This window comes from Aythya fuligula, chromosome 15, assembly GCF_009819795.1.
Source record: "Aythya fuligula isolate bAytFul2 chromosome 15, bAytFul2.pri, whole genome shotgun sequence".
In the NCBI taxonomy this organism is placed as follows: Eukaryota; Metazoa; Chordata; class Aves; order Anseriformes; family Anatidae; genus Aythya; species Aythya fuligula.
This window is the reverse complement of record NC_045573.1, coordinates 7,514,072-7,531,408: the sequence shown is the minus strand read 5'-3', so window position 1 is coordinate 7,531,408 and position 17,337 is coordinate 7,514,072. Positions and strand designations below refer to the sequence as shown.

At 38.9% G+C, this 17,337-nt stretch overlaps 2 protein-coding genes across 2 annotated transcripts; one reads left to right on the top strand and one right to left on the bottom strand.

Annotated features, from left to right (window-relative positions):
* Window positions 1-31: 31 nt before the first annotated feature.
* On the bottom strand, window positions 32-3,900 carry AIMP2 (aminoacyl tRNA synthetase complex interacting multifunctional protein 2). The gene is made up of 4 exons (XM_032197907.1): window positions 3,778-3,900; window positions 1,837-2,043; window positions 1,074-1,305; window positions 32-550 (listed from the first exon to the last, which is right to left on the bottom strand). Exons 1-4 carry the CDS (start codon window positions 3,892-3,894, stop codon window positions 165-167), a joined length of 942 nt encoding a protein of 313 aa, XP_032053798.1. The 5' UTR covers window positions 3,895-3,900; the 3' UTR covers window positions 32-164.
* Window positions 3,901-4,238: 338 nt separating this feature from the next.
* Window positions 4,239-16,793, top strand: PMS2 (PMS1 homolog 2, mismatch repair system component). The gene is made up of 15 exons (XM_032197925.1): window positions 4,239-4,287; window positions 4,475-4,614; window positions 5,124-5,210; window positions 6,209-6,311; window positions 6,996-7,179; window positions 7,689-7,856; window positions 8,969-9,066; window positions 9,830-9,929; window positions 10,211-10,295; window positions 10,888-11,040; window positions 12,264-13,155; window positions 14,014-14,181; window positions 14,665-14,765; window positions 15,746-15,915; window positions 16,289-16,793. Exons 1-15 carry the CDS (start codon window positions 4,265-4,267, stop codon window positions 16,430-16,432), a joined length of 2,616 nt encoding a protein of 871 aa, XP_032053816.1. The 5' UTR covers window positions 4,239-4,264; the 3' UTR covers window positions 16,433-16,793.
* The last annotated feature ends 544 nt before the right edge of the window (window positions 16,794-17,337 follow it).

Here is a 17,337-nt window from a genome sequence, read left to right as displayed (position 1 = left end):
GGGTTACAAAGAAGGAAGATCACACAAAAGGTCGCTGTAATCTTTTATTGGTTTTAGAGTTCTGTCCAACTGTAGAAATTGAGTAGCTCAGAAAGGACTCAAACCACTACACTAGCCACGAGGTGGAAAAAGATTAAAATTATACCATGATGAAGAGTACAGCTTTACTTTAGTAACTTAATAACAGAGCTGAAAGGTGCTAAGTTTTCACAGGACTTCATCCACTTTTGCACGTTGGCTGGTGCAGCATTTGTACTACCTGTCTGCTGAAGTGCACACCACGCAACAATGTCTGCCACAGTGAGTTCATTTCCCACCAACCACGGTGTCTTGCCCAGGGCAGCATTCATAGATCGCAAGACTGCTCCTTTCTCTTTACTGCTCCCTTCTTTTAGCTGGAAGATGGCAGTATCAACCCAGCTGTCAATCAGAGTTGAAGTAACTGCATTGTACTTCTGGCCAAAAAGGGAAAAGAGAAATCTAGCAATGTTCCCTTCTCCTTCAATTGGGCACATCGTTTGAATGCTAAACTTCATCTGAGGCTTTGGAACTGAAATCGAGAAAAGAAAAGTGATTACCGCACGGTAGAGAAGCTAAATAAACTGGTAATTCAAAATTTATTTCATTTGCGATGCCAGCCCACTGTTAACTTTATGACCAACTTTCAGTTTTCTTAGTCTAAATACTTAAGCTAATGCAAGAACCTAGCATAAAATAAAAGAAAGGCTCACATTGGACTGAAGTTTGCAAAGTCTCTCACCTAATTTATATTCCAATAAATTACTTGCAGAAACTGTACCCACAGGATTTTTGCATAGAGGTGTTTTTCAAATAACCACCTGTTAAATGCCATTTGTATTTTAATAGCAGTAATTCAGTTTTCCTGCTCTGTTCCAATTACTACATACAGCTATGAAATTTCAAGTCCATACTTACAAGAAGAGCAAAAAATGCTGCCTGCAATAGTGTCTATCACGTGTCAGCAAAAAGACAGCAAACCATCTGTTTTATAGCCCAAGTTTCATTTTCTGACCTATTATTAAGTATTCACCTACAAGATAACTTATTCTTACCATCCTTCCAGATGAGAGTAAAGCCCAACTGATACTCATGGCGTGGCTGCTTCTTAGTTGGCTCTCCAAAGCATTTCAAGAGACTTTCTGGCACACTTTTCACTGATGAATGTGTGTGAACAGCTGATAATATTTTATAGTGCTCACAAAGCAGACTGTGTAGTACTAATAACGACAATGGAGGTAGAGAAGGATTTGCATTGATTACAATATCTTTCAGGGCACCATAATCCTGAATGGAAAGCAAAAAAATAAATCAGCAGATATTTTCCCAATAAGACTTTGAAGTGCTGTTTTTTTTTTTCATTTGACACCAGAATGTACAAAGTCATGCACGTGTGTCTAAAATTCTATGGATATTCAAACAATTCAAGTTTGCACATTTAAGGTTTACTTAAAAGAATTAAACATCTTTCTTCAATAATAAAACAATTTACAAACATGATCGCAATAAACTCTAGTCCAACCTGAAGTTAAAAGTTCCAGTTAGTAACAAAGAAACAACCAACTGTTGTGATTTCCACATTAGCCATTCCATCTTGGGTTGGTATTAAAATGAGAATATATATGGTTTAATGTTTATAAAGACTTACAGCTTTAATTTGTATGCCCAAAATAAATTGGTAGTTGTAGGTTATTCCTAAGAATGTAATGTCTTGTAAATTGAGTTCTGAGTGTTTCAAGTTTCAACGCCTCCCTGACACCCCTGCGGAGCTGAGGGCAAAGAAAATATCCATCCTTGTATATACTGAATGGAACTTACCTTTCCAAGCATCAGATCTAAATCTGCTCCATTTGTTGTCAAAGTAGAACATTCATCAGTTTGAATTACGTTAGTTACATCAAAGTCAGCATCAGGAGTTTGTATCATCTTTGAGAGACCATCGACAGCACTCTTCAGCTCATATAAGCGTTTGAGAATCTCCTCCTGGCGGGACTCAAGCGCTTGAAGCGATGGGTCAACCTCTTCCTACAACAGGGGAAAAAGAAAATCACAGAAGTGTTCAATCAGCTCAAAGTCTAAATAGTTCACAGCTTACTTGACAGATTCTGAAAGACTTCAAACGTGTTATTCAAATCATAACCCTACATCATGGCATATTAAGGTCCTCTGTCTACCTCTCCAATCTGTATGGATGTGGTGAAACAGTTTATATCTTCTTTAAACAAATTGGTGAAAACTGTTTTTTTGTTTTTTTGTTTTTTTTTTTTAATTTAAAAAAAAAATAAAAAAAGACAAACCTGTTAGCTACAGTGAACCAAAATCTAGTAAAAATCAGACCACAACCACGGAACTACAGACACTTAAAAGTTAGCAGCAATGAGCTGAATTAAAAATGTGAAAAGCCAAAATTTGCTTGTCAAGATTTCCTTCAGCCTAGCTGAGTAAACCGATGAAGCTTGTGTTGATGCTGCCAAACAAGGGTGCTTCCTGTCAGTTCATGTTGTTAATAAAAGCCAGGGAAAGCTGCAGCTTTAGATGGGTGGTACCTTGTATGAGATTGCTCTTTGTTTCAGAGAACATGAATTTATGAGGAAAAAAAAAAATCAAAACCCCAAACCCATGGATTTTGTGATATGCTAATCCCAATGGATTTTTCTGTTATCTCAGTTTCCGCCTAGAAGTCTCCCATCTTACAATGTGACCTCTTTAAAAGACGAAGAATACATTTCCATGGGAGGCTTTAAGTTTACAGCCTTACATCAATGTTAAGAAAAATCTGTATGTAGGTAGTCAATTTCTAAGCCTCCTGAACGCAGCCATTAAAGAAACCCAACCTATCGACCAGACTTCATCTTTCCGGCTAATGGATAAAGAGATAAGCAAGGTATCTAAGTGGGATCACGCCACCAGCTTACACACCATTCTCATAGAGAATATGCTGAGACACTTCTTCAAGCAAATGGGTTTTGGCAAGCACACAATTATACAAGATAAACCCCAGTGTTGGAGGAGGCTGGTGGTTAGCCCGTGGCTGTTGCAGTGCTAAGCGTGCTACTGAGGGTTCCTGTTAAGATCTGCCCCCCGAGCTTAATCCTCTTCAGGGCTCCCCATGGCGAGCCGCATGCTCTGAACACGGCGCTGCCGGGCTGAGCCGGGCCGTGGGTGCTGGGGAATTCACGGGGCTGCTGACAGAGCTGAGGGGATGGAGCCAGGCAGACTCACGACGCACTTGGCGTTTCACTGCGACCGCTCAGCCCTTAAAGGAGGCTTATAAAAAAAGACGGAGAACAACTCCTTGCTCAATCAGATACCGACAAGACGAGGGGGAACGGCTTTAAACTAAACGAGGGGAGAGGCAGATTCGAGGTTAGGAGGCAAATCCTCCCTCAGAGGGTGGCGAGGCCCCGGCACAGGCTGCCCAGAGAGGCTGCGGCGGCCCCATCCCCGGGGCGGGTCCGGGCCAGGCCGGGCGCTGCCTCGGCCCCTCCCAAGGCTCCGCGCCTCGGCTGCCGGAGGGACGGGCACCACACGGGGGCCTCGGCCCCGCCCGGCCGCTTAGAACCGGCCCGACCAGCCCCAGAGAAAAGAATTTAAAAAACAAAAGGAAAGAAAAAGAGCCTAAAAAAGAGAGAACGACCCCCAAAAGCGAGAAAGACCCCAAAATGAGAGCCGGAGCCGAGGCGCAGCCCGCGAGAGCCCCGCGGGGCCGCGCCCGAGCCGCGCGTGAGGGGAGCCGTGTGGCGGCGGGGCCGCTCCTACCTGCGGGGGCGGCGCGGCGCGGTGCAGGCAGGGCAGGCGGTACATGCAGCTCGGCAGCTGCTCGGCCCGCAGCGCGCCCGGCGCCCCGTGCAGCGGCTTCACCTTGTACATCGGCATGGCGCCCCCGCTCCGCGCAGCGCCGCGCCGCGCCGCACCGCCCCCCCGCCGCGCCCATTGGGCAGGGCTCCGTACTGACGGGCCCGCCGCCCAATGAGAGCCGGAGGACGCCGCGCGGGTGCCTCTCGCCTTCTTCCTATTGGTCGGAGGGAGGGGGGAGCTACTGAGTCAGTCAGCGTGTCGCCGCGGGGAGAACGGCGCGGGGTGCGATTGGGCAGTTCTGTCGGCCAATTGCTGGCGAGGAAGGGGGGAAGAGGGGATGGGGATTGGTGGGCGCTTTTCTCCGGTGGCCAATGGCGGAAGCCGGAGGGGGCGGGGCTTCCTGAGGCGAGCGGGGCCGTGGAGGAGGCGGGCGGCTGAGGGGGGCGCGATGGAGGCGGCGGCGGAGCCCAGGTGAGGGAACGGGAATGGGGCCCGGGCCCCTTTGGCCTCCGTGTGCCCGGAGATGCCGGGGGCCTCCCCCTGCCCCTCCCCGTGCCGGGCCCCGCAGCAGTCGTGGCCTGCTGGGCCCGCCCCGCCCGGGTCCCGCCGTTCCCCCCGGAGGCCGCCCGCGCCCCCCATCACTTCTCTCTGTTTGCAGCCCGGAGCCCGCCAAGGCCATCAGGGCCATCGACAGCAGGTCCGTGCATCGCATCTGCTCCGGGCAGGTCGTCCTGAGCCTCGGCACCGCCGTCAAGGAGCTGGTGGAGAACAGCCTGGACGCGGGAGCCACCAACATCGGTAAGGAGCCTGTTAGCGCTCCCCGAACCGCCCCGAGGCTGGGGATGTGCCTGTTTCCTCGCTGCGGGGTGCGCATCAGAGTGCGTTGGCAGCGATTTTACCACTCGTATCCACGAAGCGTTTGGGTTCCTGGGCACCAGTTGAGCTCGTGCAGGCTCAGTTTGTCTGCGTTTCTTCATCGGCAGCCTGCTCTGCTCCTAAATTGCTGTGGTGATTTGGCTCTGCTGCCTCTAGCTCGCAGACCTTTAAGGCAGGAGTGCAGTTAACAGAACTGCCAGGCTAAGAGCTGTTACAATGGGGAAAACTTCCTCACAGGCCAAAGCATGACCCGAAAGTACAAGCAGGCTTGCATTAGGTTGTCTGGGTTTTGACAGATATGAGGAATTTTTGTTTTCGTTAAAACTGTATGGAAAACAGTTGCATGGTAAATCTCTTTAAAGTACAGAATTAATGCTGAATGTTGCCTATAAGCATGCAGAGTTAAAAGACTTTATTTGTCAAATTTGTAGATATAAAACTGAAGGACCATGGAACAGAACAGATAGAGGTTTCAGATAATGGAGGTGGAGTGGAAGAAGAAAACTTTGAAGGCTTGAGTAAGTTTAACCTGGACACGTTGAAAATATATTTTCAGTATAATTACTACTATGTTGTGTTGTTGTTTTTTACAAATTTTCTATATCTGCTTATTTTTAATGAGTACTTGGCATTTACATAATACTTGCATGACTTGAGCAAAACTGGAATGAACTTCCTAAGTGCTGTTGTGGTTATAGTTCTTGTAGCTCAGAAGTAGACTTTGATTTGATTGCTTGTTTAAGTGGAACATAGAACAGATGTAATTATAGAGGAGAATGCCCCAGAACTGTTCATGTAGATTTATTCATGTTGAGTCATCAGTCACTGCTGAAGGAGGCAAACTTTGTGAGAGTGACTGCTTTTGAGAAATGAATTACAAACTGGAGTATTTGCAGACCATGAACTGACATCACATGCTTGACTGTCAAATTTTCCATTTGCTATTTTTAAGTAATGCAGAATGATGGCAGCCCCGATACTGTCTGATAAATGTAACTAGCCATTGCAATGGAAATACTCATATTTCCTCTTTCCTGTAATGTTCAGGAGCACTGTCAGGAGCTAAGGTTGTTACCTGGTGACTAGAGCTGTGCTGGTTGTGTAGAGTGAGTTCTTCCCAGCTATGGTCACGGTGTACAGGCTTATCCCTGCCTGCTGTATACAGTTACACAGCATGGCTCTGCAGTTGATTTTTTTTGCATGGCAGCATCTGTGACAGGTACAACAGTGGCAGAAGCAGTTACTGCATGCTGCTATGAAGCATCTTGTGATGCACGTGCCAATAATGCTGTGTGAGTTTGAGGTGTAAGTATGGACTAACAGGTATATCTGAGGGTTTTAGAGAGATCTTGTATAGCGGAAACATTGCATATTTAATTATTTTGCCTCTGATTATTATCTAAATAACGAATAATACAAAAATCTTCTTTGCTTCTTGATATGCATGCAAAGCCTACTTGCATATACCACTGTCACTTTGAAGTGAAATATATATATTTTAAATATCTCTTTCCAGCTCTGAAACATTACACATCAAAGATACAAGATTTTTCTGATCTAGTACATGTCGAAACATTTGGGTTTCGAGGTGAAGCTCTCAGTTCACTGTGTGCATTAAGGTATTAACGTTAACCTTCTTACTAGTAGAAAGTTACTATACTCAAAAAAAGACTGAAGCCAACTTTTCAGTTTAACATTATTGATAAATTGAGGCTTTGGAATTTGCAGTTACTTGAGGTAAGCTCCATTCTGAGTAGTAGGTTGCACAACATCCTGAGGTTATTTCCATCCAAAATTATTCTAAGATTCTAAGCTTTTGAATGGTCCTTTTATGTACAAAATTTAGCGTTACTTCAGTATGCAAGTCTCTGCAGGATGGAATTGTGCATTTGCAGAAGTCTTTGATACCCTGATGTTATACCTAAGTGCTGCTTGCTAGACTGCAATTACTGCAATTCATTAAAACTGCATTTAAACTCCTCCAAGAGAAACTGTGTTTCAAATAGCACAGCTTTTTTTGCAACAAGAATATTCTGCTGTTGTGTGTTAGTATGACAAGTGTAGTGTCCTACCAAACCAGATTTTAACTTTGCATTATATATGAGAAGAATGAAAGGGATAAAAATGTTTGTGTTGTAGCTAGCAAAATGTTATACTACTATTCAGTTTTATTTTAAGTTGGTTGTGGTGAAAACTATAATTAAAAATACATGAATGCTTTCTGTGCCTGACTAGGTTGTAAGGAATGGTTAAGAAAAGGTAATGCTCAGTCAGTAATTCTGTTGCCTTCTTCCCTCCATCAGTGATGTTACCATTTTTACCTGTCATAAATCTGCAAAGGTTGGGACTCGTTTGGTATTTGATCACAATGGTAAAATTACTCAGAAAACTCCTTATCCACGACAACAAGGAACAACTGTTAACATACAGCAGTTGTTTTATACTCTGCCAGTACGACATAAAGAATTTCAAAGAAACATTAAAAAGGTAGGTTAAATCAGAAATTATTAATTTAAGACTGGCTTACCTCAATTTTTTTCACTGCTGAATAATGTTCAGTTCTGATATTGTCACTCTTTCACGTCTGTCTTACATCTTCATATAATAAGCAGTGTGCCCATATGCACACTTCCGAATTACAATGAATAGTTTTAGAGGCGCAATCTCAAATTTTCATATGTTGAAAAGAAACAACAACATCACTTTTGTGTATTTTAAAATCAGGGAATGCTGTGTTAAAAATGACTGAATATCAATCTTGTAAATATGACATGGATTAATAAATATGACTATTTGCACACATCTATTTTTCATATATGTGTATATATATATATATATATACACCTACATTTAGCTTGTAACAATTAGAAAAAATCTGACACTCCCCCTTTTGGACACAATAAAGTCTCTGTTGCATGCAAATATTGAAAATGTTGTACAATTTTGTTTTAAAAAGACATTTTGTGTAAGTGTGAACTTTCTTTTTTCTTTAATAGGAATATGCAAAAATGGTCCAGATATTGCAAGCATACTGTATTATTTCAAAAGGAGTGCGGATTAATTGCACTAATCAGGTTGGCCAAGGGAAAAAAAGCTCTGTGGTATCCACTACTGGAAGTCCTAGTTTAAAGGAAAACATTGGAGCAGTATTTGGGCAAAAACAGGTATTACATTACCTCCCTTTTCAGTAGCATGTAGTTGGAGAGATGTAGTTTTAACGCCTTATTAAAATAGAGGGGCTGCAGGAAACCTTTAAAAATACACAAGGATGGAGCTTGTGTTGACTTCTAGCACACCCTACAGGTTGAAGAAGGGGAAACAATGCAGCCTTTATGGTTCATCTGGAGTTCCTAAATCGGAGAGGAACTGTTTTGATGGATGAGATGGTTTAGGAGGTAGGGTTAATGCTTAATATCTCTGAAGCCAGTTTTATGAGTTGTTCTGACAGAAAGCCTCTGAAAGTGTGTGATTTGTGCTTTCAAAAAACATTATGGACATCAAAGTCTGTTGCAAGAGCAAGCAATTAAAAAATAATCCTAAAAATAGTTGTGATGTGACAGTCTTAACTGGGAAATAGAAAATTGAGGCAACGCCTGCCTCAGTAACCTTTAAATGGATGTTGCAGTCAGCCCCTGTAGAAGTGTGGACTCTGATGCTTTCTAAATAATAGCTATAAAAATAATTATTAGCATCTAGTAGGAAGCAAAAAGGAAAGAAACTCAAAGCACCCTTTCTAGAACCATACTCTACAACTACCAGGAATACTGAGTGCTTGATAGCTGCCTTCTGCTTGTTAAGCCCTTCTACCCCTCAGAGTGTTCTTGCAGTTTTCACAGCCTGTTCATGCTGTAGCTGAAAGACTAGACAGAAGATGTAACTTTGTCTTGCCAGATAGCAACAAGTGTAGATGAAAATTCAGTGTTACCTGAGTAGAACATATCGATTATAACTTGGTTAGGTAATATCAAAATATCCAAAAATATTTTACTGCTCCTTGTGCAGTAAAAGGGGATGGGGCATCCACAGCTTCTCTGGGCAGCCTGTTCTAGTTAGTGCCTTACCACCCTCATAGTAAATAACTTCTTAATGTCTAATCTAAATCTATCCTTAAACGTAGTGATACCTTCAGCACTTAGCAGTGTTAGTGCCTTCTGCTAGGCTAGATTTGGGTTTTGGGTAGTTTGAATGAGTCAACTTGAAAAGAAATACCCTTTTATCAAATGGAGTTTAAGGTTAATAAATAGTAATAGAAGAAAATTGACTTTTTTTTTTTTAGTTGCAGAGCCTCATCCCTTTTGTTCAGCTACCTCCTAATGAAGCTGTTTGTGAAGAATATGGACTTAACGCTACTGACATGCCACAAAATCTTTATAGGTAATTATAGAAGTACAAAACAGTGTTGCCAGTGGCATTTTAGCATAATGCTAAATGAAAATAAAAATGCAATTAACAGTACTAAAAATAACTAAGAACAGCATATTAGGTATTAGTATACAGTTTGGGAAACAAGATCCCTTGATTAAAAAAGATGACTCAGGACAGGACTAAGATGTTGGCAGTCAGATGAGAGGGAATAACTGAACTGCTATTCCTTGTGACCCATCTAGTTTTATATTACTGTAATCTTCTGTTGAATGTCATCCATGAAGGTGCTCTGAGTAACTGCATGCCTGAGTTGTATCCATGGTTTACACCTGTATTTCTTCAGTAATGTTACTGAGAAATGGTATGAAATGAATGTGAATCAGTTTGTGTAAGTAAATTACCCTTTACTTAAAGTGTTTTTTTCCCCGTCACTATAGGTGAGGTTGACAAATAGATGCATCAATATCTGACCAATGCCAGTTCACAATTGACCTCTCCTGCTGTCAGAGCAAAAAAAATGACAAATGCCACTTTTTTAAAATCAGTCAATATTTTTTTCAAATGTTTGACGACTTTTTAGAGCTGAACGTCAAGCATTTGTTAGATAAGGAACTGGGAGAGGAAAACAAGTATGCATTCTTGCTGATGCTGTGTAGTAGGGTTTCTTTTAGCAGTTTAAAAAGTACTTTTCCCTGAAATATGCTCTGACTCAGAAAAATTTCTTTTGTTTTCCTCCTCCATTTTACCTTACTGTTATTTTCTTATTCAACAGTATTACAGGCTTCATTTCTCGTTGTGATCATGGTGTTGGAAGGAGCGCAACAGACAGGCAATTTTTCTTTATCAACCAACGTCCATGTGATCCAGCAAAGGTGAATTGTTTTTTTGTGTTTCCTAACAATGGCAACACTAACTTGTTTTTTATCCTCTGAAAATCACTTCATTGATTAGTAGCTGATATACCTATTTGTGGCTTGACGCTGCAAATTCCTGTCTTGAGTTAATGTCTTCATTTGGTCCATTCACGTGAACAAAAGCTTAATTGTATGAGATAAGGTATACAGCATTTGTTGTTTTGTGGGGGGTTAAATAGCATTCTGGTTTGAAAGACAAGATAATAGTACTAGTTTTAATCGATTTTCCACCTCTGCAGGTTGTCAAGGTTGTGAATGAAGTTTATCACTTGTACAATAAACACCAGTATCCTTTTGTTGTCCTTAACATTTCTGTGGATTCTGGTGAGTTATGAATAATTTTCAGTAACTTCTGTAAAGGCTAAAACTTCATTGAGGAATAAATCATACTTATTTAAATAATATAATAGTTATTAAGAAAATAGTCCCTGGGGGTGTTTAAGGAAAGGTTGGGGGCCCATCAGGGACACGGTTTAGTGGGTGACGGTGGTGGTAGGGGGATGGTTGGACCAGATGAACGTGGAGGGCTTTTCCAACCTTAACTTTATGCAGTGATACAATTAAATGATTTTTTTGATCTACATTTGGTGAGGATGGAGTCTAGCTGTGGTTCTACTTTTTCTCTGCAGTCTCTACTTGACTCTGAAGTACCTTCTTAATGAATGAGAAAAATGCTATCTTGTATTTAAGCTAACCACAAGATCATCATATTACTGCACAGAATTAGCTTCTGTTTTGTTTGCTAGAATGGTAAAAAAGTTTAATCTGCAGATATACTTTGAATGTTAACCGTGGTTTTGTTTTCAATCCTGTGAAATAAAAATGGAGGGCAAAACTGCAGGGAACTTTGAACAAAGGGTGGAAGAAATACTTATTTTTCCATGTATAATATGGTTGTCTTTCTTTTGATTTTTAGAATGTGTTGACATCAATGTAACTCCAGACAAAAGGCAAATTTTACTTCAGGAGGAAAAACTTTTATTAGCAATTTTAAAAACTTCTCTGATGGAGATGTTTGGTAGTGACCTTAACAAGCTGAACGTCAATCAGAAACTTCTGGACATTACAGGTGGGACACAATATGTGAAAGTTTTGTGTATAATATATGGTAGAGAGTTTAAAAATGTGCTTTAAGCCCAAGGAAGAAATTACAAAAGTTTCTGTTTTTTAATTAACACGCCTTTCAGGGCAGATTTTTTCATGTATTGCTTACACTGAAATATTATATAATAAAGGAAGACTGAAAGTTATTAATACAGTATGATTTTTAGTCACCTGTATAGGGAAAAGATTAACAAAAAATTAATTGATGTCTGAAAGAATTTTCACAAAATACTGGGAAGAGTTCTGTGTTCTTCCCAGAAGAAGAGAGAAAGAATGTATATTTATTTTTCATTGTTGCTATTTATTTATTTTTTAACCCATGGAAGTATATGAAACGTCATATCTGATTTGTTTGGGCTGTTCTTTTTAAAAAGAGAATACTTCTTATACCTGTCATGGACGATATCAGGATGCTTACTGCGAGCTTATGATCTAACTAAAAAGGCTAGGTGAAGATTATTGGACAGAATCATCGTTTATGTAAATGTGCTTCTGAAAAAATGGTTAAAGTCTTAAAAACTGAAATCTGAGTACTTGGTTCTTTTACATTAACCACAGAAATCACTGTTTCTCCCGTCACTGTAAACTTTCAGGGTTGCTTTTCAATGTTGACAGGAGCTTTTCTTCCTCTCCCATTTCAATAAAAACCCTTCTAATTTCCTTTTTTATGTATTGGATCAGTTGCAGACAGAGTATTATTTATTTTAGGTTCATCTCTAGTAAAATACATGTTGGACCAACAATCTGAAAGATTTAAGTCCTCTAATTATCTGTGAATCACATGTACTAGAGGTATTTGTTGTGCCAGCTCCTTAATTCCTCACCCACAGACTTCTGTAGTGACCATTGGTGTGGAAGAGCAATTCACTTTTGTCATTCAGTCATTTAAACTCTTGATAATATAAATAAGAGCGCTGATTGGACTGATTGCGGTTGCAGTTTAAAAAGATACTATAAATTCATTCATATTAAGTTTCTTAAAGATGTAGCTGCCTGTCCATTGGATAGTAATACATTTCAGCTCCTACTCAGTCATGGTCTGAAACTGAAGGGCTCCTTTGAGGAGCTTGTTAGTTTTCTACTTCTTCCTTCACTCCTTTTACTGAAGCACTTGATTCCCTGTATGTTTCAACTTAAGTTATAAGTTAACTTAAAATCTTGAAATACTTTTTATTCTGGTTTTATTAGGCAACTTGAAGAAAACACTTCCTGAAGAGACAGAAAAGCCTCGGGAAGAAATGCTGCTTGATTCTGAGACTGAAAATGCAAGCAGTGGAGGAAAAAGAATGACTCTTGCAAGATTAAGGGAGTCATTCTCTCTCCACCAAACAGAGAGTAATTTTCAAAGCCCTAAAAGGTCAAAACAGCAGCACAGCTCCCCTAGACAACTGTCACTGGATACTGTTTTGAGTACTGTGAAGACTCGAAAGACTGCCTTGAGTGAGGAGTCTGAGAGTTGTCATGAGATGGAATCAAAGATGTCAATTCCAAAAAGATGTTTGAGAAAATTAGAAGACAATACAGATTCTGGATTCTGTAGCACCTCTGAATCAGATGTTGGATATAATACAGCAGAAGCTGGGAGCTGCGTCAATAGTGAAAGTGTAATTATTCCTCCTGAAGAAGAAATCTCTAGCTCAGAAGAACAACTTCAAAATGAGTGTCCTAAAACTGCTGGACATGGTGAGAAATCATTGGAATGTGATGTTCAGGTCTTGGGCAGTAAACTTAAGTTAAATCGCGTGAATGACTGGAATAATCAAAGTAACTTATCTCTGGAAGCGGGTAACTCTTCCCCAAGAGGAAAATGTTTTAAAAGTGAGTCAGGTGACTTCAAGGCAGGTATACATCCTGACGTGAAGAATACTAAAAACTACATGCCAACTGTTGATGTACCGGTGGAAGTTAAAAAGAAAACTGTGCCACTTGAGTTCTCTATGAAGCTTTTAGCGGAAAGGGTAAGAAAGGTAATGCAGCAACAACGGAAAAGTACAGAAACGCAAAATTACAGAAGATTTAGAGCAAAAATTAGTCCTGGAGAAAATAAAGTAGCAGAAGATGAATTAAGAAAAGAGATCAGGTATTTTAACCTTCTTAACATGTACTCATAAATAAACACAATACATTTAAGGAAAAAGATGAACTGTCTTGTGGAGGGAGGTGGAAAGGATGCTTAAATCTACTTTCCAATTTTGGGGATCTCTTATCTAGCTTACGCCATTAAAACATCATTCTTGCAAGAGTGACAGAGGTCTGCAGCTGTTTGAACTAAGTACAAGCAGAATGTGGGAAAAAAAAACATTAAAAAGGCAACAAACCTCAGATTTGACTTGGCTAAGATTTGTAATTTTCAGAGGAATGTCAAATTTCATAATGTCAAATTTCACACTAAATAGATTCCATAACTCATATTTCTCCCTCATGTGAATTTAAAACTCAGTGATACGTGTCTGTGGAAATAAATTTTGTTCAGATGATCACTGGGGAGTAACAGTGTATGATTTGTAAACTTTGATTTTAAGAAAAAGGTATTAACAAAGCCTTCTTAGAGCAAGAAGGCGGCAAGTGTGTGCTACCTTACTTCAAAACCATGATGCTGCTTTCAGTGCTATTCAATTAGACTATCACCATACTGCATGTTTCTAATTTTATTACTGCTAGTGGCTGTATTTATAATGGGAAGAATGCTGATCAAGTCCTGTTTTAAGGATGGATTGTGCTATGCCAGGAGTGGCATCATCAGTCAGTGCCAGATTCCAGATCACCATTTTCTTTGTTCTTGTTCATATCCTGCTTAAATTACAATTGTATTTGTATTTGTTTTTGTTTTAAATGTAAAGTATGTTCTGCAGGGGAGATAATGATGTTTTAAAGTTTTATACTAACATGGAAACTGATGTGGTTTGACTTGTAATCTGTTTATATTTTCTATATACAGTAAAGAAATGTTTGCAAAAATGGAGATCATTGGCCAGTTCAATTTAGGGTTTATAATAGCAAAATTGAATTCTGATCTTTTCATAATTGACCAACATGCTACTGATGAGAAATACAACTTTGAGATGTTACAACAACACACAGTGCTTCAAGGTCAGAAGCTGATAGCGTAAGTATTTTCATTGTTTATTCTAACAATTCTAATTTACAAGTTTAATTCAATGTTTTTGAAAGGTATCTATGATTATACTTACGTAGTATTTCACACAATCAAAATACTTACAACAAAAGTTATTTTTACATTCAGTGTTCCAAAGAGTCAACCTTCACATAGAGTTACAATGAAATTCCACAGATAGTCATAGCTATGCAGAAAGTCAGTGGTCAAACAGATTTCATGGCAGGATTACATGTTAATTTGGTAAGCCTGGTCATATAGTGAAGATATGGGAAACAGCTATAGCACCAAGGAGTGCTGCCCAGTTCATTTTACTCTGTTGAGTAACAATTGGAAACGAAGTGTTCTGCTCAGTAGTCAGATTTTTTTACAAAGCAAAATGAAATGTTCTCCCAGAGAGCCCTGTGTTGCTGTCACTACTTTAAGCAGTCTTTACTATGTACCTATGCAATACTGTATTTTTCTCTCTTTCAGGCCTCAAAATCTCAACTTAACTGCTGTAAATGAAACAGTATTGATTGAAAACCTAGAAATATTCAGAAAAAATGGGTTTGATTTTGTGATAAATGAAGATGGTGAGTTTGTGTCAAAATTACTGGAAGTAAGGAAGTTCTATGGCTTCATTCCCATTCTTATCCAAGAATCCCTTTAGGCAGAAACATTAAAATAATGTATTATTGTATAGAGGCTTTTTTTTAAAACAAACAAACAAAAAAATTATCATTCTGTGGTGGTTTTGCACTATTTAACAGAAGGCTGTAGAATATTTATCTCACCATTTTTTTTTCAAGTTGCTGTAGACTCTTTGGCATCACTGTTCGGCTTTATGACAGGATGTGTATTTTCTGGATGTGTCACACTAAAATAATTTTGTTTTGTTATTACACTTGTGGGTCCCGGTAAGGTTAGATACAGGCAAATGGTAAATCTAGTAATTTTAAACTATTAGATAGCATTGGTAAATAGTGTTCTTTGGTCTTTATGGCTGTAGCATTAACTTGCTATATATTTCTGATCAAACTGCATAAATTGCAAGCTCCTTATACATGTGTTATCCTTGCTTTACATCTCAGAGCTTTATTGGGAAGGATTGTGAAAGTACTGTATGTTACCACTTTAGTATTTGGGAAGTCACTACAGATCTTTCCATATTCTTCACTTCAGAATCTCCATTTTTTTGCCTGAAATGCTATTAATTATTAATATTTTAGCAACAAACAAAAATCCTTGATTATTTTTTAGTCACATAACCTCAAAACACCTTCATAAATCTCTTTGAAATTGTAGGGTTTGTCAGAAATCAGATCTATCTGATTTTAAGTTTGCAAACAATTTTTGGTTAATGTTCAAAACAAAAGCATGTCTGCTATAGTCATTGCTTTGGTTAGCTAATAAAATCCCATCAAAAGGATAAATTTAAATTTTGTCATATATGCAGAACACAGTAACATATCAAAGTAGGTTCTCAGTTTTTCTCTCAAGAAAAAATAATGCTTCTTTAATGATAAATTTAAAATAATGGCTGTTTCTTTATTAATTATTGCAAATCTTTCAGCTCCTGTAACTCAGAGAGTGAAGTTAATATCTTTGCCAACAAGCAAAAATTGGACTTTTGGTCCACAAGACATAGATGAGCTGATCTTCATGTTAAGTGACTGTCCCGGAGTCATGTGTAGACCCTCCAGGGTCAGACAGATGTTTGCTTCTCGAGCTTGCAGAAAATCTGTAAGTATACAGCACTTGATGTTTATTTTCAAGTAAATACAGTATTTTCTGTCGTATCATATGTGGCTGTATCTGCATACGTCTTTCAAGAGAAGTTTATTTACTACTAGGTGTCAGCAGCCAACATCCTTCATTTTATTCCTTGTCTTTGTGTAGTGAAATTTGGGAAGAATCCTGGTAATTCTTTATTCTGGTTCAAACTAATGCAGTGATGAACAACATACTTGTTTCTATTTTGTCTTCTTGTATGTCTTTCTGCTTTTAATGCTTTGCACAGTATTTTCCTTGCTGTAGTAGTGGAAGTACTGCTCTTATCTGTATGTCAGTTGTCAATATGGAGTAAGATTTTTTTTTTTTTTGCATTTACTTTCAGGTGATGATTGGAACTGCACTGAACATACAGGAGATGAGAAAACTGGTCACCCATATGGGTGAGATTGAGCATCCCTGGAACTGCCCCCATGGAAGGCCTACTATGAGACACATAGTCAGTCTAGACTTGATTTCATCAGAGTAACAGTCAGTTTCTGTTTATTAACACTTTCAATTTTAATAACTTGGCAATGTTTCAACCTTTTATCACAGTTCTCTTATTTTGACTAAAAATGATTTTAGCCAGTTTGGAAATTTGAAAATAGCACTTAAAAACATTAATCAGGGTTTCATTATCAACGATATCTACATACTGGAATTCATGTGTAAATAACATCTTTTATTGTGATTTGCCTTCTGTATTACTTTTGTAATCACGATTTTTTTAAATAAATATTTATATATAAGAGCAAGAGTGGGTGACCCTCAGTTGTAGCAAATACACTTAAGAATCACTGTAATGTTAATTTAAGTCAAGTAATACCATAAAACATAAAATTATTATATACAGGATGTACAAACAGATAATTTCAAGAAAATGTAAATGATCTGCAAATGAAATACAATTGTTTTTTACTTACACTAAAGCTGGTTTTCATTTGATAATTACTTCAAGCATTAATTTTGCATTTAACGATTAACTTACATCACTGGTTAATGTTCAAAAAGAATAACTTATCCAGCATATTTACTTTTAATTAGTATTGTTCCCATTCATATCTCAAACACTTTTTTTCAAGAACAGTGCTTGTTTTTCAGAGAATGAACACACATAAAGCTGTTTCCCCAGGTACTGGGGAGAGGGAGTATTGCATGTCAGAACAAAATTCTCTCTTATGTGGATCACAGTAGTTAGAAAATTGTCATTAAAAAAACAACTAAAAAGGTCTGTGACTTCTGTAGGACTAAGATTTGACCTAGGGGACTTTGTGTTTTTTTTTTTATTATTATTTTTGACTGCTCTTTTTTTATGGAGCACTGTGGCTGTGATGGTGGAGCTGTCCTCGTGCAGGTTTGCATCTGCTGCTTCTCCCAGCTTTGTGGCTTTGA

Coding starts and splice junctions, on each gene's coding strand:
- AIMP2 (XM_032197907.1), bottom strand. CDS start 3,894: ATGCCGATGTACAAGGTGAAGCCGCTGCACGGGGCGCCGGGCGCGCTG. Junction 1,306..1,836: donor TAGATCTGATGCTTGGAAAG/GTAAGTTCCATT, acceptor CTTTCCATTCAG/GATTATGGTGCCCTGAAAGA. Junction 551..1,073: donor TACTCTCATCTGGAAGGATG/GTAAGAATAAGT, acceptor TCTCGATTTCAG/TTCCAAAGCCTCAGATGAAG.
- PMS2 (XM_032197925.1), top strand. CDS start 4,265: ATGGAGGCGGCGGCGGAGCCCAG. Junction 11,041..12,263: donor GAAACTTCTGGACATTACAG/GTGGGACACAAT, acceptor TGGTTTTATTAG/GCAACTTGAAGAAAACACTT. Junction 15,916..16,288: donor CTCGAGCTTGCAGAAAATCT/GTAAGTATACAG, acceptor ATTTACTTTCAG/GTGATGATTGGAACTGCACT.